The 19,740-nt window shown below is 40.3% G+C and overlaps 1 protein-coding gene across 1 annotated transcript; it reads left to right on the top strand.

Moving 5' to 3' along the window:
- The first annotated feature begins 703 nt into the window (after positions 1 to 703).
- snap91a (synaptosome associated protein 91a) lies at positions 704 to 19,710 on the top strand. The gene is made up of 28 exons (XM_060873006.1): positions 704 to 1,345; positions 4,878 to 5,020; positions 5,136 to 5,211; positions 5,756 to 5,858; positions 6,321 to 6,414; positions 6,677 to 6,788; positions 6,915 to 7,021; positions 7,134 to 7,175; positions 7,265 to 7,326; positions 8,422 to 8,434; positions 8,897 to 9,009; positions 10,671 to 10,750; positions 10,983 to 10,997; positions 11,329 to 11,517; positions 11,651 to 11,719; positions 12,731 to 12,991; positions 13,769 to 13,855; positions 14,564 to 14,632; positions 14,919 to 15,008; positions 15,408 to 15,470; positions 15,586 to 15,765; positions 16,030 to 16,260; positions 16,349 to 16,373; positions 16,653 to 16,731; positions 16,877 to 16,951; positions 17,277 to 17,372; positions 17,460 to 17,554; positions 17,740 to 19,710. The coding sequence occupies exons 1-27, from the start codon at positions 1,216 to 1,218 to the stop codon at positions 17,544 to 17,546; spliced, it is 2,691 nt and encodes an 896-aa protein (XP_060728989.1). The 5' UTR covers positions 704 to 1,215; the 3' UTR covers positions 17,547 to 17,554; positions 17,740 to 19,710.
- The last annotated feature ends 30 nt before the right edge of the window (positions 19,711 to 19,740 follow it).

The raw sequence follows: 19,740 nt of genomic DNA on the forward strand, positions 1-19,740 counted from the left end.
TGAAGATTTGCATGTTTCACATGCTTTGGACCGGCACAGGTTATGTACCACTCTCCGAACATGCATCAAAACTTTAAGGGTTCTTCAGATGTCCCTCTCCGAGAACCTTTAAACATTCTGTACAGAGCTCTAAAACAGTGTGGCTAATGATCCCTTTAAGAGCATTTAACATTTATATCTGATGTAAATCATTATATATACATTTATATTAGGATCATTATATTATTCATGTACTAAAATACTTTCAAATATAACATGCATGTTATATTTCATATGTTATACATGTTTCATATATTTAATAACACACGTGATCCACTGAAACGCTTTAAATGAAATAATCTGTACATGACCCGTAACTGTAAGGTGTGATGGAGGATCACAGCAGGATGAATGCAATGACCACGCAGTAATAAATCAGTGCACGGGGTATTTTCACTGGCATTGTGAATTTCATCCCTAAATATCCCTTATTAGAGAGGAACATTTTTCACCCCGCCTTACTGGGCTGTGATTGGATAGAAAACGATGATTGACGTTTTTTTCAGGAATAAAGGCAGATTCCACACCTGCGGGTTTTGCGGATGCTGATGATGCTGAATTGCGCTGAAACGTCAGCGCGCACACGACGTATTACCGACTCGCGCGAGGGGCGGAGTGACACCCGGGAATAAAAATAAATAAATAAATAAATCAAAGTGTCGGGGTGTGAATCAGCTTCCGGGAGCAGAGCTGGAGAGAGATGAGGAGGATGGATGAGGCGCGCCGTGTGACGCTTTAACACGAGGAATTATTCTTTTTATTCTGTTATTGTTGTTCTTATTAACGGGATCCGGTTGAGCGCCAGGACGAGAAGAAGAAGAAGGAGGAGAAGGAGGAGGAGGAGGAGGAGAGGGAGAACAGGAGGAAGGACAGAGCATCCATCATCTTCGGGCAAACCGTCGATGTGTTATTAATCACTGTGTCTGTGGGAGCTGTTACACGACCTGACACACGCAACCCGGTGCTGTTGAGACGCGGTTATCTCACTGAAGCTCGGTATCACAGCCGGTTCCGTTAGTACCGGAGGTGTGGATGGGAAAGAGCGCCGCGCGGCCTCGATACGCTCCAGAGCGCAGACGGAGTAATAGAGTAATAACCGCGCGTAATAACGGATAAAATAACATCAATAATAATAATAATTAATAATAATAATAACAGACAGGGGAAGCAGCGAACATGTCGGGTCAGACGTTAACGGACCGAATCGCCGCGGCGCAGTACAGTCTGACCGGGTCCGAGGTGGCACGCGCTGTGTGTAAGGCCACCACGCATGAAGTAATGGCACCCAAGAAGAAACACCTAGAGTGTAAGTGACTGTCGCTGCATTTAACACACACACACACTAGCTCTGTGTACATTCTGAATACTACACCAATATCAGAGCTTGATATGGTCAGAAACTGATCCGATCTATTCTGCTCACTACCCCCTATCCATTATCCCCTACACCCTAACCCTCGTACCCTAATCTCTGCATATAAAATCAGACACACAAGGTCAAACCAGCATCAATTGCAGTAATCATGGTTCTCACAAAGATATAAAAACACTCTCTCTCTCTCTCTCTCTCTCTCTCTCTCTCTCTCTCTCTCTCTCTCTCTCTCTCTCTGTCTCTCTCTCAGACACACACACACATGTGGGTCAGTGATCAGTGGTTTGGTCTCTGGGGTATTAAATGCTGAAGGATGCTAGCTGTGTGTGCGTGCGTGTGTGTGTGTGTGAAAGTGTGAGACACCACACTATGTCTGAGCCAAGCAGAGACAACATGGCCGTCTCTGACAGTGTAGAGGTTTTTACATTCTGCTGAATGAAGCCCAGCAGTCCAAGTTCATTTATGCAGACTGTCCCAAACTACATCTTGTAGGAACACACACACACACACTCAAGATTATTACTAAGGGTGTGTATGTATGTGTGTGACTAGTGTACTTTGGGAATTATTTTAAGTGTTTCTTTTTATTAATGTAGAAAACAGACCGCTGTTCTACTGATCTGTGAGTCACCCTGAATGAGCCAGACAGGGAGTGCTTTATGTACCATCTCAGTGCTGAGGAAGAAAATGCACTGTGTACTAGGAGCTCAACAAGAAATGCCCTGTTCTGGGTATCAAACAGGAAGTGAAGTGTATTTTGATTTATTGGCCTTAATTGATGGATCAGTGGCTCTGTCTCAGTTCTATAATTCTGCACCTTAATTTCCAAGGGTGTTTCATAGCCGTCTCCTCTAATGGCTCTATCGCCTTCTTCTTTATAGATCAGGCTGTTCTCACTGTGTGTGTGTTTGGGGTTATGCTTTATTTCTCAGTAGTGTGATTGCATGAGGTGGTTATTAATAGTGCACTCAGTGTGCTTAGTGCACTACAGGAGCAGAGTTATGCATGTCTCTTAAACATCGTGTGTGAAGTTTTAATGCTCTGGTCGGCGTTTAAACACTCTCATGGGTAATGAGGCTGCATCACTAAAATTCGAGGAGAGATTAAGCTGCAAGATTTACTGCACAAACTACAAAGCAAACACCCACACAGTTTAATGCAGATTACTGCATTTATATCACGACCTGATATCTAAGAGAAAAAAAGAGAGAGAACTTTTCTAATCACTAATGCAAAAGATTATCTAAAGCTGAAATTTCCACAGTGCTGCCAGAATCAGTTCTAATCTATTAGCAGAGACGTGTTCAGATCTTCAGTTCTGCTCTGGAGCTACAATTAATGTAGTCAACAAGTAATGGAAGCTGATGGCCTTCAGTTTAGCAAGGCTCTGTAAATGTGCAGGAATAAATCATTACAGAGTTTTGTACCATTTGTGTGTGTGTGTATGTGTGTGTGTGTATGTGTGTGCACGCAGGAATTTCAAGGACATTAAAGGACATGGAGAGGACACACACACACACACACACATACACACACACCCACAAGCTGCTCCTTTGAATCTATTCACTGTGCAGATGGCCTGAGTGTTTCCCCAGCTTTACATACTACTGCATGCACACACAGACACACACACAGACGCACACACACGGCTGTGAGTTCAATAATGTAGGAGGAGGTTGTGTTTCCTGTGTAATCACGACTCTCTTCAGAGAGAATGGGACATTTAACACTAGCTTTGTGTTAGCATTCTATCATGACTCCAGATCACATGGCCTGTGTGTATAACATCATCCTCACTCAGAGACACACAGTGTTGTGTTTATGTGTCTGTAGGTCCTCCTCAGGGTGATGTGATCAGATTAATTGTTAATTAACTTTTCTCTCCTGAATATATTTAAGATTAACAATGCTGTGATTCCCTGACACTTCATAGGAAGTTCACAAGTACCCATGGAAACAGACTTCCTCACACAGCTGTTTTACACTGTAGAGGTAGTTGTGTGTGTGTGTGTGTGTGTGTGTGTGTGCATGTGTGTTGGGGCAAGGTACTCTTTGTCTCTCTCTCTCTCTCTCTCTCTCTCTCACATGCACACACTCACACACACACAGCTGTTTTACACTGCAGATTTGGTTTTGTGTGTGTGTGTCTGTGTTTATGTCCACAGTCTTTAACCTGTTTATGATAAGTTAAGCGTGCGCTGGACACATCACTGTGAACGATCTGTTGTTGTGTGTGTTAGTGTGTGTTAATAATACTGGGTGTGGTGTGTTAATGTGCTGTGTTGTGATGTCTTTCCTGTTTAACATTTACATGAAAGGCCTGGAGCTATAGCATCATCACTTAAAAGTGTGTGTGTGTGTGTGTGTGTGTGTGTGTGTGTGTGTGTGTGTGTGTTTGTGTGTACAGCTGCGTTTCACTGATAATTGACTTGGCTTTACGAAGACTGCAATTATTGACTGCTAATCTATGTTTGTGTGTGTCCTTGAGTTACATTACTAAGCAAACCATGTAACCATGGCAACAGTGTCTGGCACTATGCAAGCACAAAAGTGAATAAGAACAGTAACGAAAATGTACACTAGACTGCAGCATCTGTGTGTGTGTGTATGTGTGTGTATGTGTGTGTGTGTGTGTCAGTGTGAAGACAATCCCTAACCCAACTAACCCTTATATTCATTAAAAAAAAGAACATGAAAGTTACAATGGCAACCATATTGTCACTAAGGTGTCGTTAACAAAACAATGTGAAGTAATTGACAAGTTTGTTTTAAATGCTTCACACAAGGAATCAGACAAGGAATCATTTGCAAAGTGAATCTGAAAATTTTTTTTTTTTTTGTTTTTTTTTTTTTAGCAATTTGCTTAAATCCTGAAATATCTCAGTTACACACGTGCACACAAACACACACACACACTCTCAGTGATTCATCACACTGTATTTATTTGCCATTCACACTGAATTTGTGTGTATATGTCTGTGTATGTGTCTGTGTATGTGTGTGTTTGTGTGTGCGTGTATGTAAATAAATCCCACATACAGCGTTGCTTGCAGCACATCATAATTAGTTTTGTAGTGAAGTAGTGTGTAGTATTATGTTCAATGAATGCCACACAATCCCAGAATTGTGTATGTATGTGTGTGTGTTAAATCTTTTGTAAAATTCCAAACTTTGCTGAGATCAACTATGATAAGAAATATACAGAAGCACAGGATTATGCCATGTGTCTGCGGTGTGAAAAAACATTTATAATAAAAAAAAATTCATGACAAAGTACTGAATAAGTTTATATTTTCACCTGAAGCTCATGTGGATCATTTTATCAAACGTAATCTATGTGTGGTGACACGTGTTGAGACAGGAAGTAGGATATCGTATCACCACAACCATTCAGCTCACTTTTTTATTTAAAACATAAAGACACTGATTGTTGACCATGAGGCTCTGCCCTCGCTCTCCTCCTCAGATCTGATTCAGGCCACACAGGAGACGAATGTGAACATCCCTCAGATGGCCGACACTTTGTTTGAGCGAGCAGGGAACGCCAGCTGGATCGTGGTGTTTAAGGCTCTGGTCACTACACACCACCTCATGGTCAACGGAAACGAGGTCAGACTCCTAGCATCACACTCACTACAACAACCCAATAATATAAACTCTGATTATTAACACTACGGCGTGTATGTTTAAATGAGATCTCATGTTTATTACATAACTTTTGCAGAGATTTATCCAGTTTCTTGCCTCCAGAAACACGCTCTTCAACCTCAGCAACTTCCTGGATAAGACGGGATCACACGGTGGGCAGAGTTGAACTCTTAACATTATTACTCAAGCTCATTAATCACGACGTCATCCGATTTAACGATGATGCTTTATAGTCGCAGTGCACTCTGAGATTAACAGAAAGTTCTTCCATGATGCTTTAAAGGTTTAATGGAGGGTTAAGAGCTTTGTGCTTCCTGAAATGGTTCTACTTGGAATCTTTTCTAGCAGGGAAACACTCAGAGGGACAAGTGAAGAAAGGTTAAGAGTTTTCAGTGTAGGCTTCAATGTGCTAATTCAGTAAGCAGAACTTAACAATTGAATAAAAAACACCTTTATAATAATAATAATAATAATACTACTAATAATAATAACCAAGAAAATACAGTTTTACAAATCCTGTCAGTCTAAAACAATATACAATAAATAAGAACTGTACTAATAAAGGCTTTTTTTAATGTTTTAAAGTTGAACAAAACATTAACATCATGATCTTAATTACATTTCACATTTATGAAGTGAGTTTTGAGGGTTTGTTAATCTTTCCTCTCCTAATAACTGAATATTTTTGTATTTCAGGTTATGACATGTCCACCTTTATCCGGCGCTACAGCAGGTATCTGAATGAAAAAGCGTTTTCTTACAGACAGATGGCCTTTGACTTCGGCAGAGTGAAAAAAGGGTGAGTTTCAGTGCCATTGCACACTGGTACAGCTAACAGTACACAGCTAACCACTTACAACTTACGGTACACAGCTAACGGCTCATGGCTAACGATAAACAGCTAACAGCTCACGGCTAACGGTACACAGATAACAGCTAACGGTACGCAGCTAGCTTCAACAGTAACTTCTGTTTAGAGTTCATTCAGTAATTTACAGGATTTTATACTTCAACTTGTCAGCATTCTTGTGACAGACAAATAAAGTGTTTTAAAAGATTATTAATATCTTCTCAGTTGTTGTGATGTGTTTCGTGGTGTTTGTCAAGTCGTTGAAAAAAACCTTTCTGAAATTTGTGAAAAATATAGAGGTTGGTGTTCAGGTCATTGTTCAGTGATTAGTAATAATGATATAGTAATAATGAATATTTAGAGTAATAACAGTATTATAAGATTGTGTGTGTATCTGTGTGTGTATTTCAGAAACGATGGTGTGATGCGGACGATGGCTACAGATAAACTCCTGAAAGGCATGACCACGCTGCAGAATCAGATCGACGCCCTGCTGGAGTTTGAGGTATGTTTCAGTTTCATACTTTAATACATCAGTTATTTATTTACATGCTCTGCATTACAATATAGCAACTACATAAAGTGCAGAAAATATATTTAAAATACATTTCAGTGTCAAAATGAAGATGAATTCTAAACATTATTTTTTAAAAAAAAGGAAAAATATAAAATTAATCAAATTTAAGACATTTGTTTGTGAGTCTGAATATTCTGGATGTTTCTTAAAATACTCTTTATTTCATATTTTTGGTCCTTTTTTCCTCCAGGTTCATCCTAAAGATCTGGTCAATGGTGTCATCAACGCTGCATTTTTACTTCTCTTTAAGGATCTGATTAAATTATATGCCTGCTACAATGATGGAATTATTAATTTACTAGGCAAGAAATAAAGACCCTGTACCACATATACACATTGATGCATGTTCAGTACTTGTACAGTGCATAGTACGTTTTCAGTACTTTTATTATTTGTTTGTTTGTATATTTGTTTGTCTTTTTTTGTAGAGAAATTTTTCCAGATGAAAAAAGGTCAGTGCAAAGATGCTTTAGAAATCTACAAAAAGTTCCTGACACGAATGACCAGAGTTTCAGAGTTCCTCAAAATTGCAGAGGTACAGAATTTATGTCTTTGGAAGTAAAATTTAGTGTGTAAGAAAGGAATTTGTATGAAATATATTAAAATAAAATGCATTATTATTGAACTACACACTTTCCTTTTAACAGCAAGTGGGAATTGATAAGAGCGATATTCCTGAGCTCACTCAGGTGAGCAGAGCGATACACACTTCACACTTCAACAGCTTCAATCTCTTATCTACTGCATTCCATAAACCTGTGTGTGTATGTGTGTTTAGGCACCTGAGAGTCTGTTGGAGTCTCTGGAGACACACCTGAACACACTGGAGGGGAAGCGGGGGTGAGTCTGCTGCTGCTGCTCCTGTTTAGTTTAATAGTCTGAGCTTCAGGATGATGTTTTTGAGGTAATTTGGTACAGCTGATACTTATTCAGGAGTTCAGGCTGGAGCTTTAGATCTAAGTTGTTCTGTACTGCTGGTGATTAGGAGTTGAGGGTGGCGTTGGTTTTAAAGGTTCTGGCGCTGTTGTGGGTAGGGGTTGGGGATCAGTGGTGTAGGATACTGGTGGGTTTATGCACATTATGGTTGGATTACTGGATGTGGAGTACTGCAAGCTACAGGAGTGTTAGGTTCTGAGGGGTCGGGTTTGTGGTTCTAAGTAATTGGGTTTGGGGTTATGAGTGGTGCTGTTTGTGGTTCTGAGGGGTCTGGTTTGTGGTTCTGAGGGGTGCTGTTTGTGGTTCTGAGGGTCCCTTGTTAATCTTAATCCTATCTTTTCTTCTGGATTTAAGGATTTTGTCTGTAATTCTGATTAATGTTGCTTTTCCTCTTGTTTTGTGTTACCAGTGATGAGTAAGTATTTAATTAAATGCACATCCAAGCGATTGCATTAAAGTGGTGTTTTTACACACTGCTGCATTGTTTTGTTCCTGTTTGTACAGTTTGATTGTGTTCACTTTACAATTCTATAGATCCAAACTAATAGTTCAATGATTCAGTTCTAGATCTGTAGAATTGGAGTTTTTATTCTGGGCCAGTGTGTGTGTGTGTGTGTGTGTGTGTGTGTGTGTGTGTGTGTGTGTGTGTGTGTGTGTAATGGTATGATTTGGTTACAGTATGATGCATTGTACAGCTCCATGTGTTTTTTTATTAATGTTTGCCATCTGACTCTCTGATGTGAATGCTGTGTTTCGTATCAGAAAAACTGGAGTTTTTTTGTTGTAATTTTCACTTCTGACTGCATCACTGCATGTGGGCCTTTAAATATTCATTTCTTTTTTAATATTGATTGAAAAGATAATTATATGCTGACATGATCAGTTCTCCTCTTCCCTTCTGCCTGCTGCTTGCCTCCACTTTATTAGACTCTAGAGTTGTTTATTATAATTCAGGTTTTACTAATTGTTTTTATTTGTATTTTATTTTTTTACTTTTAGGTCACCAACTAAGGTAAGCTTGGTGATTTATAATTACTTAGGCATAACAGTATTTATACAAAATGTTTTATTAAACCATTATGTAATTATGTCACTAATATTTATTTTATTTTGCTTGAATTTTAAATCATTAAATTATTTATTATTTAATTAATTCAAATGTATTTTTTTACGCCTAAAATATCCCCTCATGAACGATGATACATTTAATCACATTATTATAAAGTGTTAATAATATTTGATTTTGTGCTTTTTATTTAGTTACAGATTAAATGAACTTTGCTTCATTGTAGATTAACTTTTAAAGATAGATCAAATGTTAAAATGAGGTGAACCTCACTAACAGATTATTAGTGTATTTCAGAGGAGTACAGTGTGGATTAATGATCATGAAATTAATCAGTGGTTTTAAATGATGCATAGACAGATAAGTGTGTGTGCCTGTGTGTGTGTGTGTGTGCCTGTGTGTGCATAGAAGAGTTCTTCAGTCAGTAATGGAACTCCTGCAGGAACTCCAGTGAAAACTGTGAATGAAGTTCCTGCACCAGCAGAAGCTGAGAGCTCGAGTGCAACAACAGCTACAGTGGGGTGTGAACACTGAACACTATACCCCAAACACTAAACACTAAACCCCAAACACTGAACACTAAATGCTGAATTCTATACCCCAAATACTGAACACTAAACACTGAACACTAAATACCAAACACTGAACTCTGACTACCGAACACTATACACCGAACATTAAACACAGTACATTAAACAAAGGACACTAAACTCTGAACTCTGAGCACTAAACAATCAACACTAAACCCTAAACAGTAAATGCTAAACACTAAACCCCAAACAATGAACACTAAACACTCAACACTGAACATTAAACCCTAAACACCAAACACAACACACTAAACACTGAACGCTGAAGACTAAACACTACATTTACATTAACGGTATTTGGCAGACGTCCAATTATCGATGGACACGTACAAATGTGCTTTGAATCTGTAATTAATGAATACATTAACACTGGTTCAATAGGGTACAGACTTAGGATACCAGGTTTTTTTTTAATATGCACATAAAACAAACAGGGAAATAGGTGCTAGTTTAAGGGTTTCGGAAAGAGGTTCACACATCGTTTGAACAAGAACTTCAGCATCCTGTGTGGATAAAAATGGCAGAATCCTTCTAATGTTGTAGAGAAGACACCGACATGAATGTGTCACATTAGCATCAGGAGAGGAAAAAGACAGTTGATTGTCCATGGTGACCCCAAGGTTGTGACCAGTGCCTGAAAAGAAGATCAGATTGTTGTGTAGGGATATTGCAAGATCCTGACCTGGGGATGAATCACATAAGATTACTAGCATTTCAGTTTTGTAGGGATTGAGTTTCAATTGATAAGCCATCATCTACAATGATATATCTGCCAGACATGCTGAGATCTGAGCAGAATTCATGATATCTGAGGAAAAGAAGGAGAAAATAAGTCACCATAGCAGTGGTAAGAGAGCACATGTGAGGAAATAACTTCACTTAAGAGTGTAAGTATAGAGGGAGAAAATGAGAGCACCAAGTACTGAGCCCTGTGGGACACCAGTACAGAGTCTGTGTGTTGCTCTCTTCTATGTTACCTGATATAAGCGACCTTCCAGGTAAAAAGCAAACCATTCCCATAATATCCACGGATTCTAAGACTCCTGAGGATGGATAAGATCCTCAGGATCCTGGATAAGATAACAAGTCTTGTGGTTGACCATTGACCAAAAGGGCAGTCTCTGTGAAATTTGCTGCTTTGAAGACAGACTTGTTGGGATCTTGGAGGTTTCTTCAGGTGGGGAATAACCCTTGCTCTCTTAAAGGTAGTTGGTACATGACCACATGTTAGGGATCTATTGATGATAGTTGTAATGTAGGGCAGAAACTCTTGTGAGATGGTTTGTAGTATAGTGGGAGGGAGTGGATTCAGTGGACAGGTGGTTTGCAAGTCTGGATGAGTTTTAAAATCGAAAAAAGTAGCCGTAGTTGGAGCAGAGGTGAAGGTCTGGTAGTAAACACTGAACACTATACACTGAACACTATACACTGAACACTAATCACTGAACGCTAAACACTGAACACTAAACAATGAACACTGAACACTAATCACTGAACACTAATCACCAAATTATTTCAGTTTCTCTTTGTTAAATTTCATTTGTTTATTCGTTTTGTTTCTCCCACATTTTCTGTCTGTCTTTGTGCCACAGTGGATTCAGTGAGTTGGTGGATTTTGATTTATTAGCTCCGAGTGCAGGCGCTTCAGCAGCTCCGACGTCTGCGTGGGGAGGTGAGAGTCATTATTTATTACACACACTGCACAAACACACATCTGTCTTTGAAGAATAAAGTTAAAACACAGTAGAACTGATTTATTATTAGCATTCATTTCTGCACTACAACTCACTGTCATCAATAAGGGGTGGAGTCTAAATGGGTGGAGTCTAAAACAAAGGGACTAAAGAAACTCATTTCATTATACTAACATTTTTATTTGTTCCTTTCTTTATCTCACTGTATAGATCTCCTGGGTGAAGGTGAGTACTGTTCACGTGTGTGTGTGTGTGTGTGTGTGTGTGTGTGTGTGTGTGTGTGTGTGTGTCTGTGTTTGCTGACACATGGACGCTGAATTGAAGCACACAAAACCCTGTAATCTATCTACATTGTTTACTCAGACCTACAAAACCTGAATAAAAAAAAATCTTTTCAATTCTCTTTTTTCTTTCTTTCTCTTTTTTCTTTACTCTTTTCTTTTCTATTCTATTCTTTTCTCTTTTTTCCTTTCTTTGTCATTCCTTTTACCTTTTTTCGGTTATATTTTCTCCTCTCTCTCTCTCTCTCTCTCTCTCTCGCTCTCTCTCTCTCTAGCCGCTGCAGTTAGTTCTTCATCTGCGCTCCTCTCTGAGTCTGAGTCTGTTGCTCCTGCTGAAGTTGTTGAAGCTGAACCTGCAGCTAATGCTAATGCTACTGCTCTGCCATGCGCTGGGGCTAATGCTAATGCTAGCATTGCCGCTCCTGCTCCGACCTCCTCCCTGTCAGACGTGGACCTGTTCGGAGGTCAGTTCAGTGTTCAGCACTGAGGGAGAGCCACGCTAAGCTATGCTAAGTGACTTCACCAGAACACACTCTAACTTACAATTGTGTGTGTGTGTGTGTGTGTGTGTGTGTGTGTGTGTGTGTGTGTGTGTAGATGCATTTGCCCCATCCCCGAGTGAGGGCGGCGCTCCAACAGTGGCTGCTATTGCATTTACTGGTTCTGGTTGGTTCAGCCACACACACTCTCTCTCTCTCTCTCTCTCTCTCTCTCTCTCTCTCTCACACACACACACACTCACTCTCTTTCTCTCTCACACACACACACACACACTCTTTCTCTCTCTCTCTCTCTCTCTCTCTCTCTCTCTCATAAACACAAACACACACACACTCTCTTTCTCTCTCTCTCTCTCTCTCTCTCTCTCTCTCTCTTTCTCTCTCTCACACACACACACATCTTTACTAAATACACACTGGGTATGTGTTAAAGTGTCAAAATGTGAGATTTTTTACTCTGTTTAAAACTTTCAGATCTGTGTTGTATATACATTACTGTATAGGTGTGTGTGTATGCGTGTGTGCGTGTGTTTCTAGTTGCTTGTGCTTTGCTGCTTTCTCTCTTACTACACTGATAGTAAGATTCATCACAGTTCATTTCTGTTAAAATTTATATTTTATTATTTTAGTAGGCTAAATATTAAGTTTGCAATGAAGGTAATTATTTTTTAGGACTAAAGCACAAAGTTAGCATCAGTTCACCTCTTTGTTTATATTTATCTTTTTAATATATAAGTCAATTACAAGAGATTTTTTAGAGACAGTAAGAGTTTCTGTTTTATAATAAACAGATTTTTGACCTCATTTGGCCTCATCAAAGAGCTGCTTAAGACTTTCTGATTGCCATAGAATTGAAATCTCAGCTTTATTTTTATAACAAGAAACTGATATTTGCTTTTTTTATGGATATGAAGAGGCGTGTTTATGTTTTATGTTTAAATGTGTTGTGTGTTGTTCATCTGTCTGTTCTTCATCTGTTCATCTTCTCCTTCTGACTTCTGATTCTTCAGGAAGCCAAACGCTTTTATTAAGCCTTTTTGTTTTTGCAGCATTTGTAATTTAACATCACTTCCTCCTCCTCCTCCTCCTCCTCCTCCTCCCCCTCCTCCTCCTCCCCCTCCTTTTTCTCCTCCTTCTCTTACCCTGTTACCTCCTACTTCCTGTTTGCCCCTTTAAGACCCCTGGGCTCCCTCTGAGGGGAGTATGGAAATCGCCCCAGGGCTCGACCTTTTTGCCATGAAGCCAGCAGAGGGCAGCACTGAGAGCCCCACTAACGAAGAGCCCAGCACCTCGCCCACTGTCGCCCCTGAAAATGCCCCTGAAAACACCCCTCCTACTCCCTCTGTCCCAACCACAGAGTCTGCGGCCCCCCCGGCCCCCTCAGCCCCCTCGGCCCCCTCGGCCCCCTCAGCCCCTGCGACGCTAGACATCTTTGGCGGTAAACACTCTGCTCACATTTTCTTCTTTCTTGCATTGTGACATTAATAACTCTGCATTATTATTATTATTATTATTATTATTATTATTATTATTATTATTAATTTATTTATTTGTTTATTTTTATTAAATTTATTCCTGCTCATGATGTCATTACTAGTTTGGAAATGTGGAATCAAACTCGACCACCTTATAAATAAACCCTTATATTAAAGCAGCTCATATCTGATCATATGCTAATGTTAAGGCTAACGCTAGCACTGAGTGAAGCTAGTTTATTTATCTGGTGGTGTATCTCTGATTCACATGTGATAATTCTGCTGCACTCAGGGCCTTGTGATGACAGAGCGCTTTTCTGTCATTTAATATATCCAACTGGAATATTTTACCCCCAAAAATGGGACTATTATTAGCATGGCTGCTATTAGCATTTTTGGGTGGTAATATTCCTTGTTCTGCATTTTTGATCTACTTTTAATCCTGATTTAAATTTTTTGTTATAATAATATTTTGCACCAGAATCAATTTCTGTAAAGCCAATTCATAAATTTTGCATTTAACTGAATACAAATACACCCACATTTATTCAGCACACACACACACACCACATTAAAAAAATCTTAAAAAAAGTGAATAAAATATTTATAAAGATTTATGAATACAGGCTTGATAGAAAACGTTTTTGAAAATTTTCAGATGTTGATTGCACATTTCTGAAGCATAACCGTGTATGTGTGTGTGTGTGTGTGTGTGTGTGTGTGTGTGTGTGTGATTGTAGATATGTTTGATTCTGTGCCTGAACAAAATGCCTCCTCAGAGCCCAAAGCTGCTGTAACTCCCACTAACGTAGATCTGTTCGGTGCAGGTACAGGAGACCTTCCCACAGTTCCATCTGTCCAATGTCTCGTCTCGTTTCCGGTCTCTTCTTCCTGATGTTCCTCCTGCTCTCGTCTTTAACCGTGTGTTTGTCCCACAGTGTGTTGGTGTTGTTTGCGACTCAGACTTGTGCATGCAGTGGCCTGTACACGCATGTATGTCTGTCAGTCTGTCTGTCTACCCCCTTTGCTGCTCACACAGACTCTATCCTGGTTCTGGTTCTTGGTTCCTGTGATGGTTCTGGTTCTTGTTCTAGAGTTCTTCCACTGCACAGTGCTGGAGCCTGATCTAACATCTCACACTTTTTACAGCTGGTTCTCAGCCTGCATCAGTTCCATTCTCCACAAACTTCCTCAAACTGAAGAAATAGTGACATAAGCAGTTGGGGGCAGAGTCATTTCTTCATTATGATAATTAGCAACTTGATGTTAGATCCTTGGTCATGTCTTTAAGCTGGTTCTGAAGGTAGTGGCTGCTCAGCGATGATGTCATGGTTCAAAGGGCATGACCCATCTGTCTGTCTATCTATCTATCTATCTATCTATCTATCTATCTATCTATCTATCTATCTATCTATCTATCTATTTGGAAACACATCAGCTCCAGCAGTGTTGGCGGAAAAGCTCACTATGTGTGTGTGTATTTGTGTGTGTGTGTTCTGTGGTCCTCACACTCTTTCTCCACTTCTTCATTGAAGATCTTCCTGCTGTCTCTCGAGGCCCTTCACCTTTACCTGATGCTTCAATTACTGCTGATCTGTTATCTGGTGAGTGTATGTGTGTGTGAGAGCGAGAGAGTGTGTGGGTGTGAGTGAGAGTGTGTGGGTGTGTCTGTGTGTGTGATTGAGAGAGAGAGAGTGTGTGTGGGTGTGAGTGAGAATGTGTGTGAGAGAGTGTTTGTGTGTGTGTGTGAGAGAGAGAGAGAGAGAGAGAGAGAGAGAGAGAGTGTGTATGTCTGTGTGTGATTGAGAGAGAGAAAGAGAGAGTGTGTGTTTGTATGTGTGTGTTAGTGTGTGAGAGTGCACCTGATTAACTTGCCTGTCTCTCTAACAGACTCGTTTATTAGTCCGACAACGACTTCCTCTGTTGTTGCCGCTCCAGTGTCTCCACCCAAAACTGAAGCTCCTGTGTTGGACCTGCTGGGTGTGTACACTCTCTCTCTCTCTCACACACACACACACACACACACACACACACACTCTCTCTCTCTCTCTCTCTCTCTCTCTCTCTCTCAAACATACACACACACTCTCTCTCACACACAGGCACCCAGTCTGAGTGCTGCTTAGACTCATCAGTGTAAATGTTGTGTGAACAGTTTAGAGCACTTTACTGCCCCCTGCTGGTGTTCTATTGTTTAGTGGTTTTGCTCTGGAAATGACTGAGTGAATACTGAGTGCTAGAGAACAGAGGTAGTGTGTGTATGTGTGTGTGTGTACTGTCTCACACTCTCTGTGTGGTCCTATCTCAGTGTTGAAGCTGATTAACACTTCTCTACTCACACGCTGCATTCGGGATCACGATCATGATGATGATGATTAGATACATTTGGAGAACCTGTGGTGGAACCCCAGACTTCTTCATCTACAGGGGATTTGCTTGGAGGTACATCACTGTGTGTGTGTGTGTGTGAGAGAGAGAGAGAGAGAGACAGAGAGAGAGAGAGATGCAGATGAGTGTCTCTGTGTCCTGATCTGTGTTCCTCTTTGTGTCTTTACAGGTTTGATTTCCCCTGTTGCCCAAACCGCCACTCCTGTTCCTGTGGTAACCACAGCATCTGTTGGCCCAAGCAACTTGCTGGATTCAGGCTTTGATGCTTTTGCTATGCCTTCTGACACCTCTGTGACCTCTGACCCTCTGCCAGCTTCTACAGCACCCTCTGGAGGATTCGAGGCCTCAGGTGGGAATAACTGCACACAGACAAGCAGCTGTTTTCGAAGAGAACTGTTGAGATGATGTCATTTTATTAGGCACACACTGTTTTAAGTGCACTAAGACAGAGAGAATACGCACTTGGTGAACACACTCAGCTCATAAACACAACAGTGCATGCTGGGTAATTAACACTGTACAGTCAGTCATCAGATGATCTCCATCAGGGATCAGGATCAGAGTGTGTCATTGTCTTTTCAGGACTTTACAGTGTGTGTTTGTGTGTGTGTAGTGTTTGATGGATTAGGGGATCTCCTTATGCCCTCCATAACCCCTCAGAGTACTGGTGGCAGTAGTACTCCTATAGTTCCTGCAGCATCTCCTATGGTTGCTGCAGGGACTGTTCCTCTTGCAGCCCCAGCAGCCACACCCACTGCCACGCCTGCCATGATGCCCACCAGCGGCATGCCTGCTAAAGCCATCAGTATAGATCTGGACGAATCGCTCGCAAACCTGGTTGGAAGTAAGTGCTAATGCTAACACTATGCTAATACTAATTAACATTCATTAATATTTATGTTTTATTAATAATAATATTTATGCTTTTGCAGATCTGGGAATGGGAAGCCAAAAAAAGTAAGATAGTTCTCTGTGACTGGGTTTGATCATTTTCTAACACATACCATACATATAACATGTCATGTTAATTAGAACAAGGATGTCCTTGTGGGTGGGCGGGGCTTACCTCTCACCTGTCAATCACACAAGTTACCTTATATATGTATACAGAACATGGCAGATGGGTGGTTGTGTAAGTGATGTGCAGAGTGTAGAACATTGGTGTGTGTGTGTGTGTGTGTGTGTGTGTGTGTGTGTGTGTGTGTGTGTGTGTGTGTGTGTGTGCCTGCGTTGCAGGGATGGTGAGAAGAAGTTGACCGGTGGAATGAACTGGACCCCTCAGGTTGCCCCCACCAGCTGGGGCACTTCACCCATGGTAGCATCTCATCTATACTGTTCACACTGTTCTAAGAAACAGCAGTTATTATCATCATCATCACCTTCACACACAACACTTCTCTATGTTACAAAACTAGAATGTAAACAAGACTCAAAAAAACAAGATGTGATGTATGTTTCAGGCTGGTGCAACATCTGGAGCACCGTCTACTGGAGCCATGCATCCACCCATGGGGACGCAGCCTGCATTCAGCCTGGTGACTATAAACTACTGTGTTATTATTATTATTATTATTATTTATTTTTCTTATTGTAGTTTCTATAAATATGAGTAAAGAGTTACAGACTGTTTACCGGAAATTCAGTTTGTATTTTTAATTTTAAAATGACTGAGATAAAAAATGGCATTAAGAAAACAAACTAATCAAAATAATCTCTCTCTCTCTCTCTCTCTCTCTCTCTCTCTCTCTCTCTCTCTCTCTCTCTCTCTCTCTCTCTCTCTCTCTCTCTCTCTCTCTCTCTCTCTCTCTCTCTCTCTCTCTCTCTCTCTCTCTCTCTCTCTCTCTCTGTCTTCCCCCCCAGCCCCCTGCAGGAGGTGCTGGAGCTCCTATGATGCCTCAGCAGATGATGATGGGACAGTCGATGATGAGGCCTCCCTTCGCAGCAGCAGCTGCACCTGTAAGTATCTTTTTCACATTTGCAACAATTTGTGTGTTTATTCACAAATTTGTGCACTTACTGTGTGTGTGTGTGTGTGTTTCTCAGCTGTCTCCAGGTCCTGCAGCTCCGAGCCCCAAGAAGCCGCCGACTAAAGACCCATTGGCCGACCTTAACATTAAAGACTTCTTATAACCTGTAAGGTATGAGAAATTCCGACATGTCCGTCTCTCTGTCTGTCTTTCTGCTAACAGCATTAGCATTTGTGTACTGTGCTAAACCCTACCCTCCTGAGAAGCATTGAACAAAATGGAGGCATAGATATTTTGCTTTTTTTTAATTATTGTTCTCTAAGTAGTAAACATCTGTCTCTCTCTAATTTTCTCAGTGATTTTGGACTTGGCTCAGTTGAAAGCTGATTTGCTGATCGTTTACACCCACATACACCTGAAGATCCTGCAGTTAGCCCCTCCCCTTATTTCATATCCACACCCCGTTCCTCCTCTCTGCGCTGTGTATGTCGTAGCAAAATCTGTGAAGTGAACTGTAGAGAAAAAAAAGAAAAATATAGATAGATGGAGAGAGAGCGTGAGTGTGAGAGACGGAGTGCTTTATCTTGATGTGATATTTTGTTTTAATGAAAATTAAACAGGAAAAAATGAAAACGTATAAATATTCAAATGTGTAGCGTTTTTTGCAAAGTGTTTCCTGTTTTGTGTGTGATTGTTGAGTGTTGGAGCAGTGTGTAACGTGTCCTTGCAGAAGGTTTTGCTCTCCTCTATCTGTGTATCTGTGGACGATGTGAATCTGGTTATTAAACGATGATGTGACACTGCTGTTGGTTCTACACATCTATGTTAATGAGTAGAACTTCATGACGTTTACATATTCAGTAGAAACTCATACCTGGGCTTGCACATTCTCCCTCTTACTGGTTCCTTTTCAGAGTGTCGACACAGTATTTGCTCCCTACGGTTCATTTCTGGTCAGGTTTCATCACTGAAAGGTTTTTATGACAATGTGATGGAGCAGATGTTTTTAAATTGAAACACCTCACACTTTTATGTGACAGTTTCGGCTGTGTGCAGTAACACTTTGTAACACTCCAGATGTCATCTGATTCAAATCTGTAATGATTGACACATGGTAAGGAGGGCGGAGCTTAAGTTAAATATGTGCAGCCAATCATATTGCATTTCCAAAAAATGTTACCGTCATGAGCAGCAAATACAATTCTATGTAAATTCTGATTCATCGTGAATTAAAAGCAGCATTTTATAAAAACGTTAGTAAAACTGTTAGTAGCTCACTGTAAGAAGATACGATTGAGCTGAGGATGAAACATACTTTAAACTGATGATTCTCGCTGTACACAGTGTGGGAGAGACACTAGAGTTAATGACGGAAGCATTGACAGGAAACGGTGTTTTAATTGAATCATGGTTGTGCTCCTGTAAAAGCGTGAAGCTCCATACACCTCGTCCTTAAAGTTTACATTTCTATTTATAGTAAATATTTACTTTCATTTCTTGTATTTTTCTCCTGTGTGAAATAACCACATGTGCTAAAGTGTGTTGTAAGGAATTACCCATGATCCTCTGCGTTCCAACAGTGTTTTTAGCGTTTTCTTGTTGACTTAACTTCACATCATGCAAGGTTCAGAGTGTGTATTTTTTATCACAGTGAGAACTTCCTAGTTAGTGTGTTAATTAGTAAGAGCTACAGTGTGAGGTGATGATGGCTGAAGGGAAGCAGAGCGTTAAATACAGTGCTGGAACACAGGCATGAGGAACTGAAGGAATGTGGATGATTAAACACACACACATACACACAACCTCACACATACACACAACAGCACACACATACAAACAACCTCACTCACACATACACACATCCTTACACACACAACCACACACACACAAAAGATGTACACACACACACACACACACAACTGCATATACACACACAACCAAATACACACACAACCGTACACACACACACAGCTATATACACACAATCGCATACACAAATACACAACCATACACACACACAGCCGTATACATACACAGACCCGCATACACCCACACAACTGCATACACACAAACACACACACAACCGTATACACACAACCAAACACAAACACACACACCCGCATAAATACAGTATACACACATACTGAAGTTTCGATGTTGTTCTTTGATCATCTGTGGACCTAATGGAAGATTATATATATTAAGTTTATTTTCTCAATGAGTTTATTTATTTATAAATGTATTTCTATGTATTTCTAAATATATTTATTTTCCTTGATTTCGTCATATCTTTCTGCTCCCCAACCCAGTGCATGTATACCTTTTGAGATGCAATAAAAAAAAAAATAAATACACTG

This window comes from Tachysurus vachellii, chromosome 1 (genome assembly GCF_030014155.1).
Source record: "Tachysurus vachellii isolate PV-2020 chromosome 1, HZAU_Pvac_v1, whole genome shotgun sequence".
Lineage (NCBI taxonomy): Eukaryota > Metazoa > Chordata > Actinopteri > Siluriformes > Bagridae > Tachysurus > Tachysurus vachellii.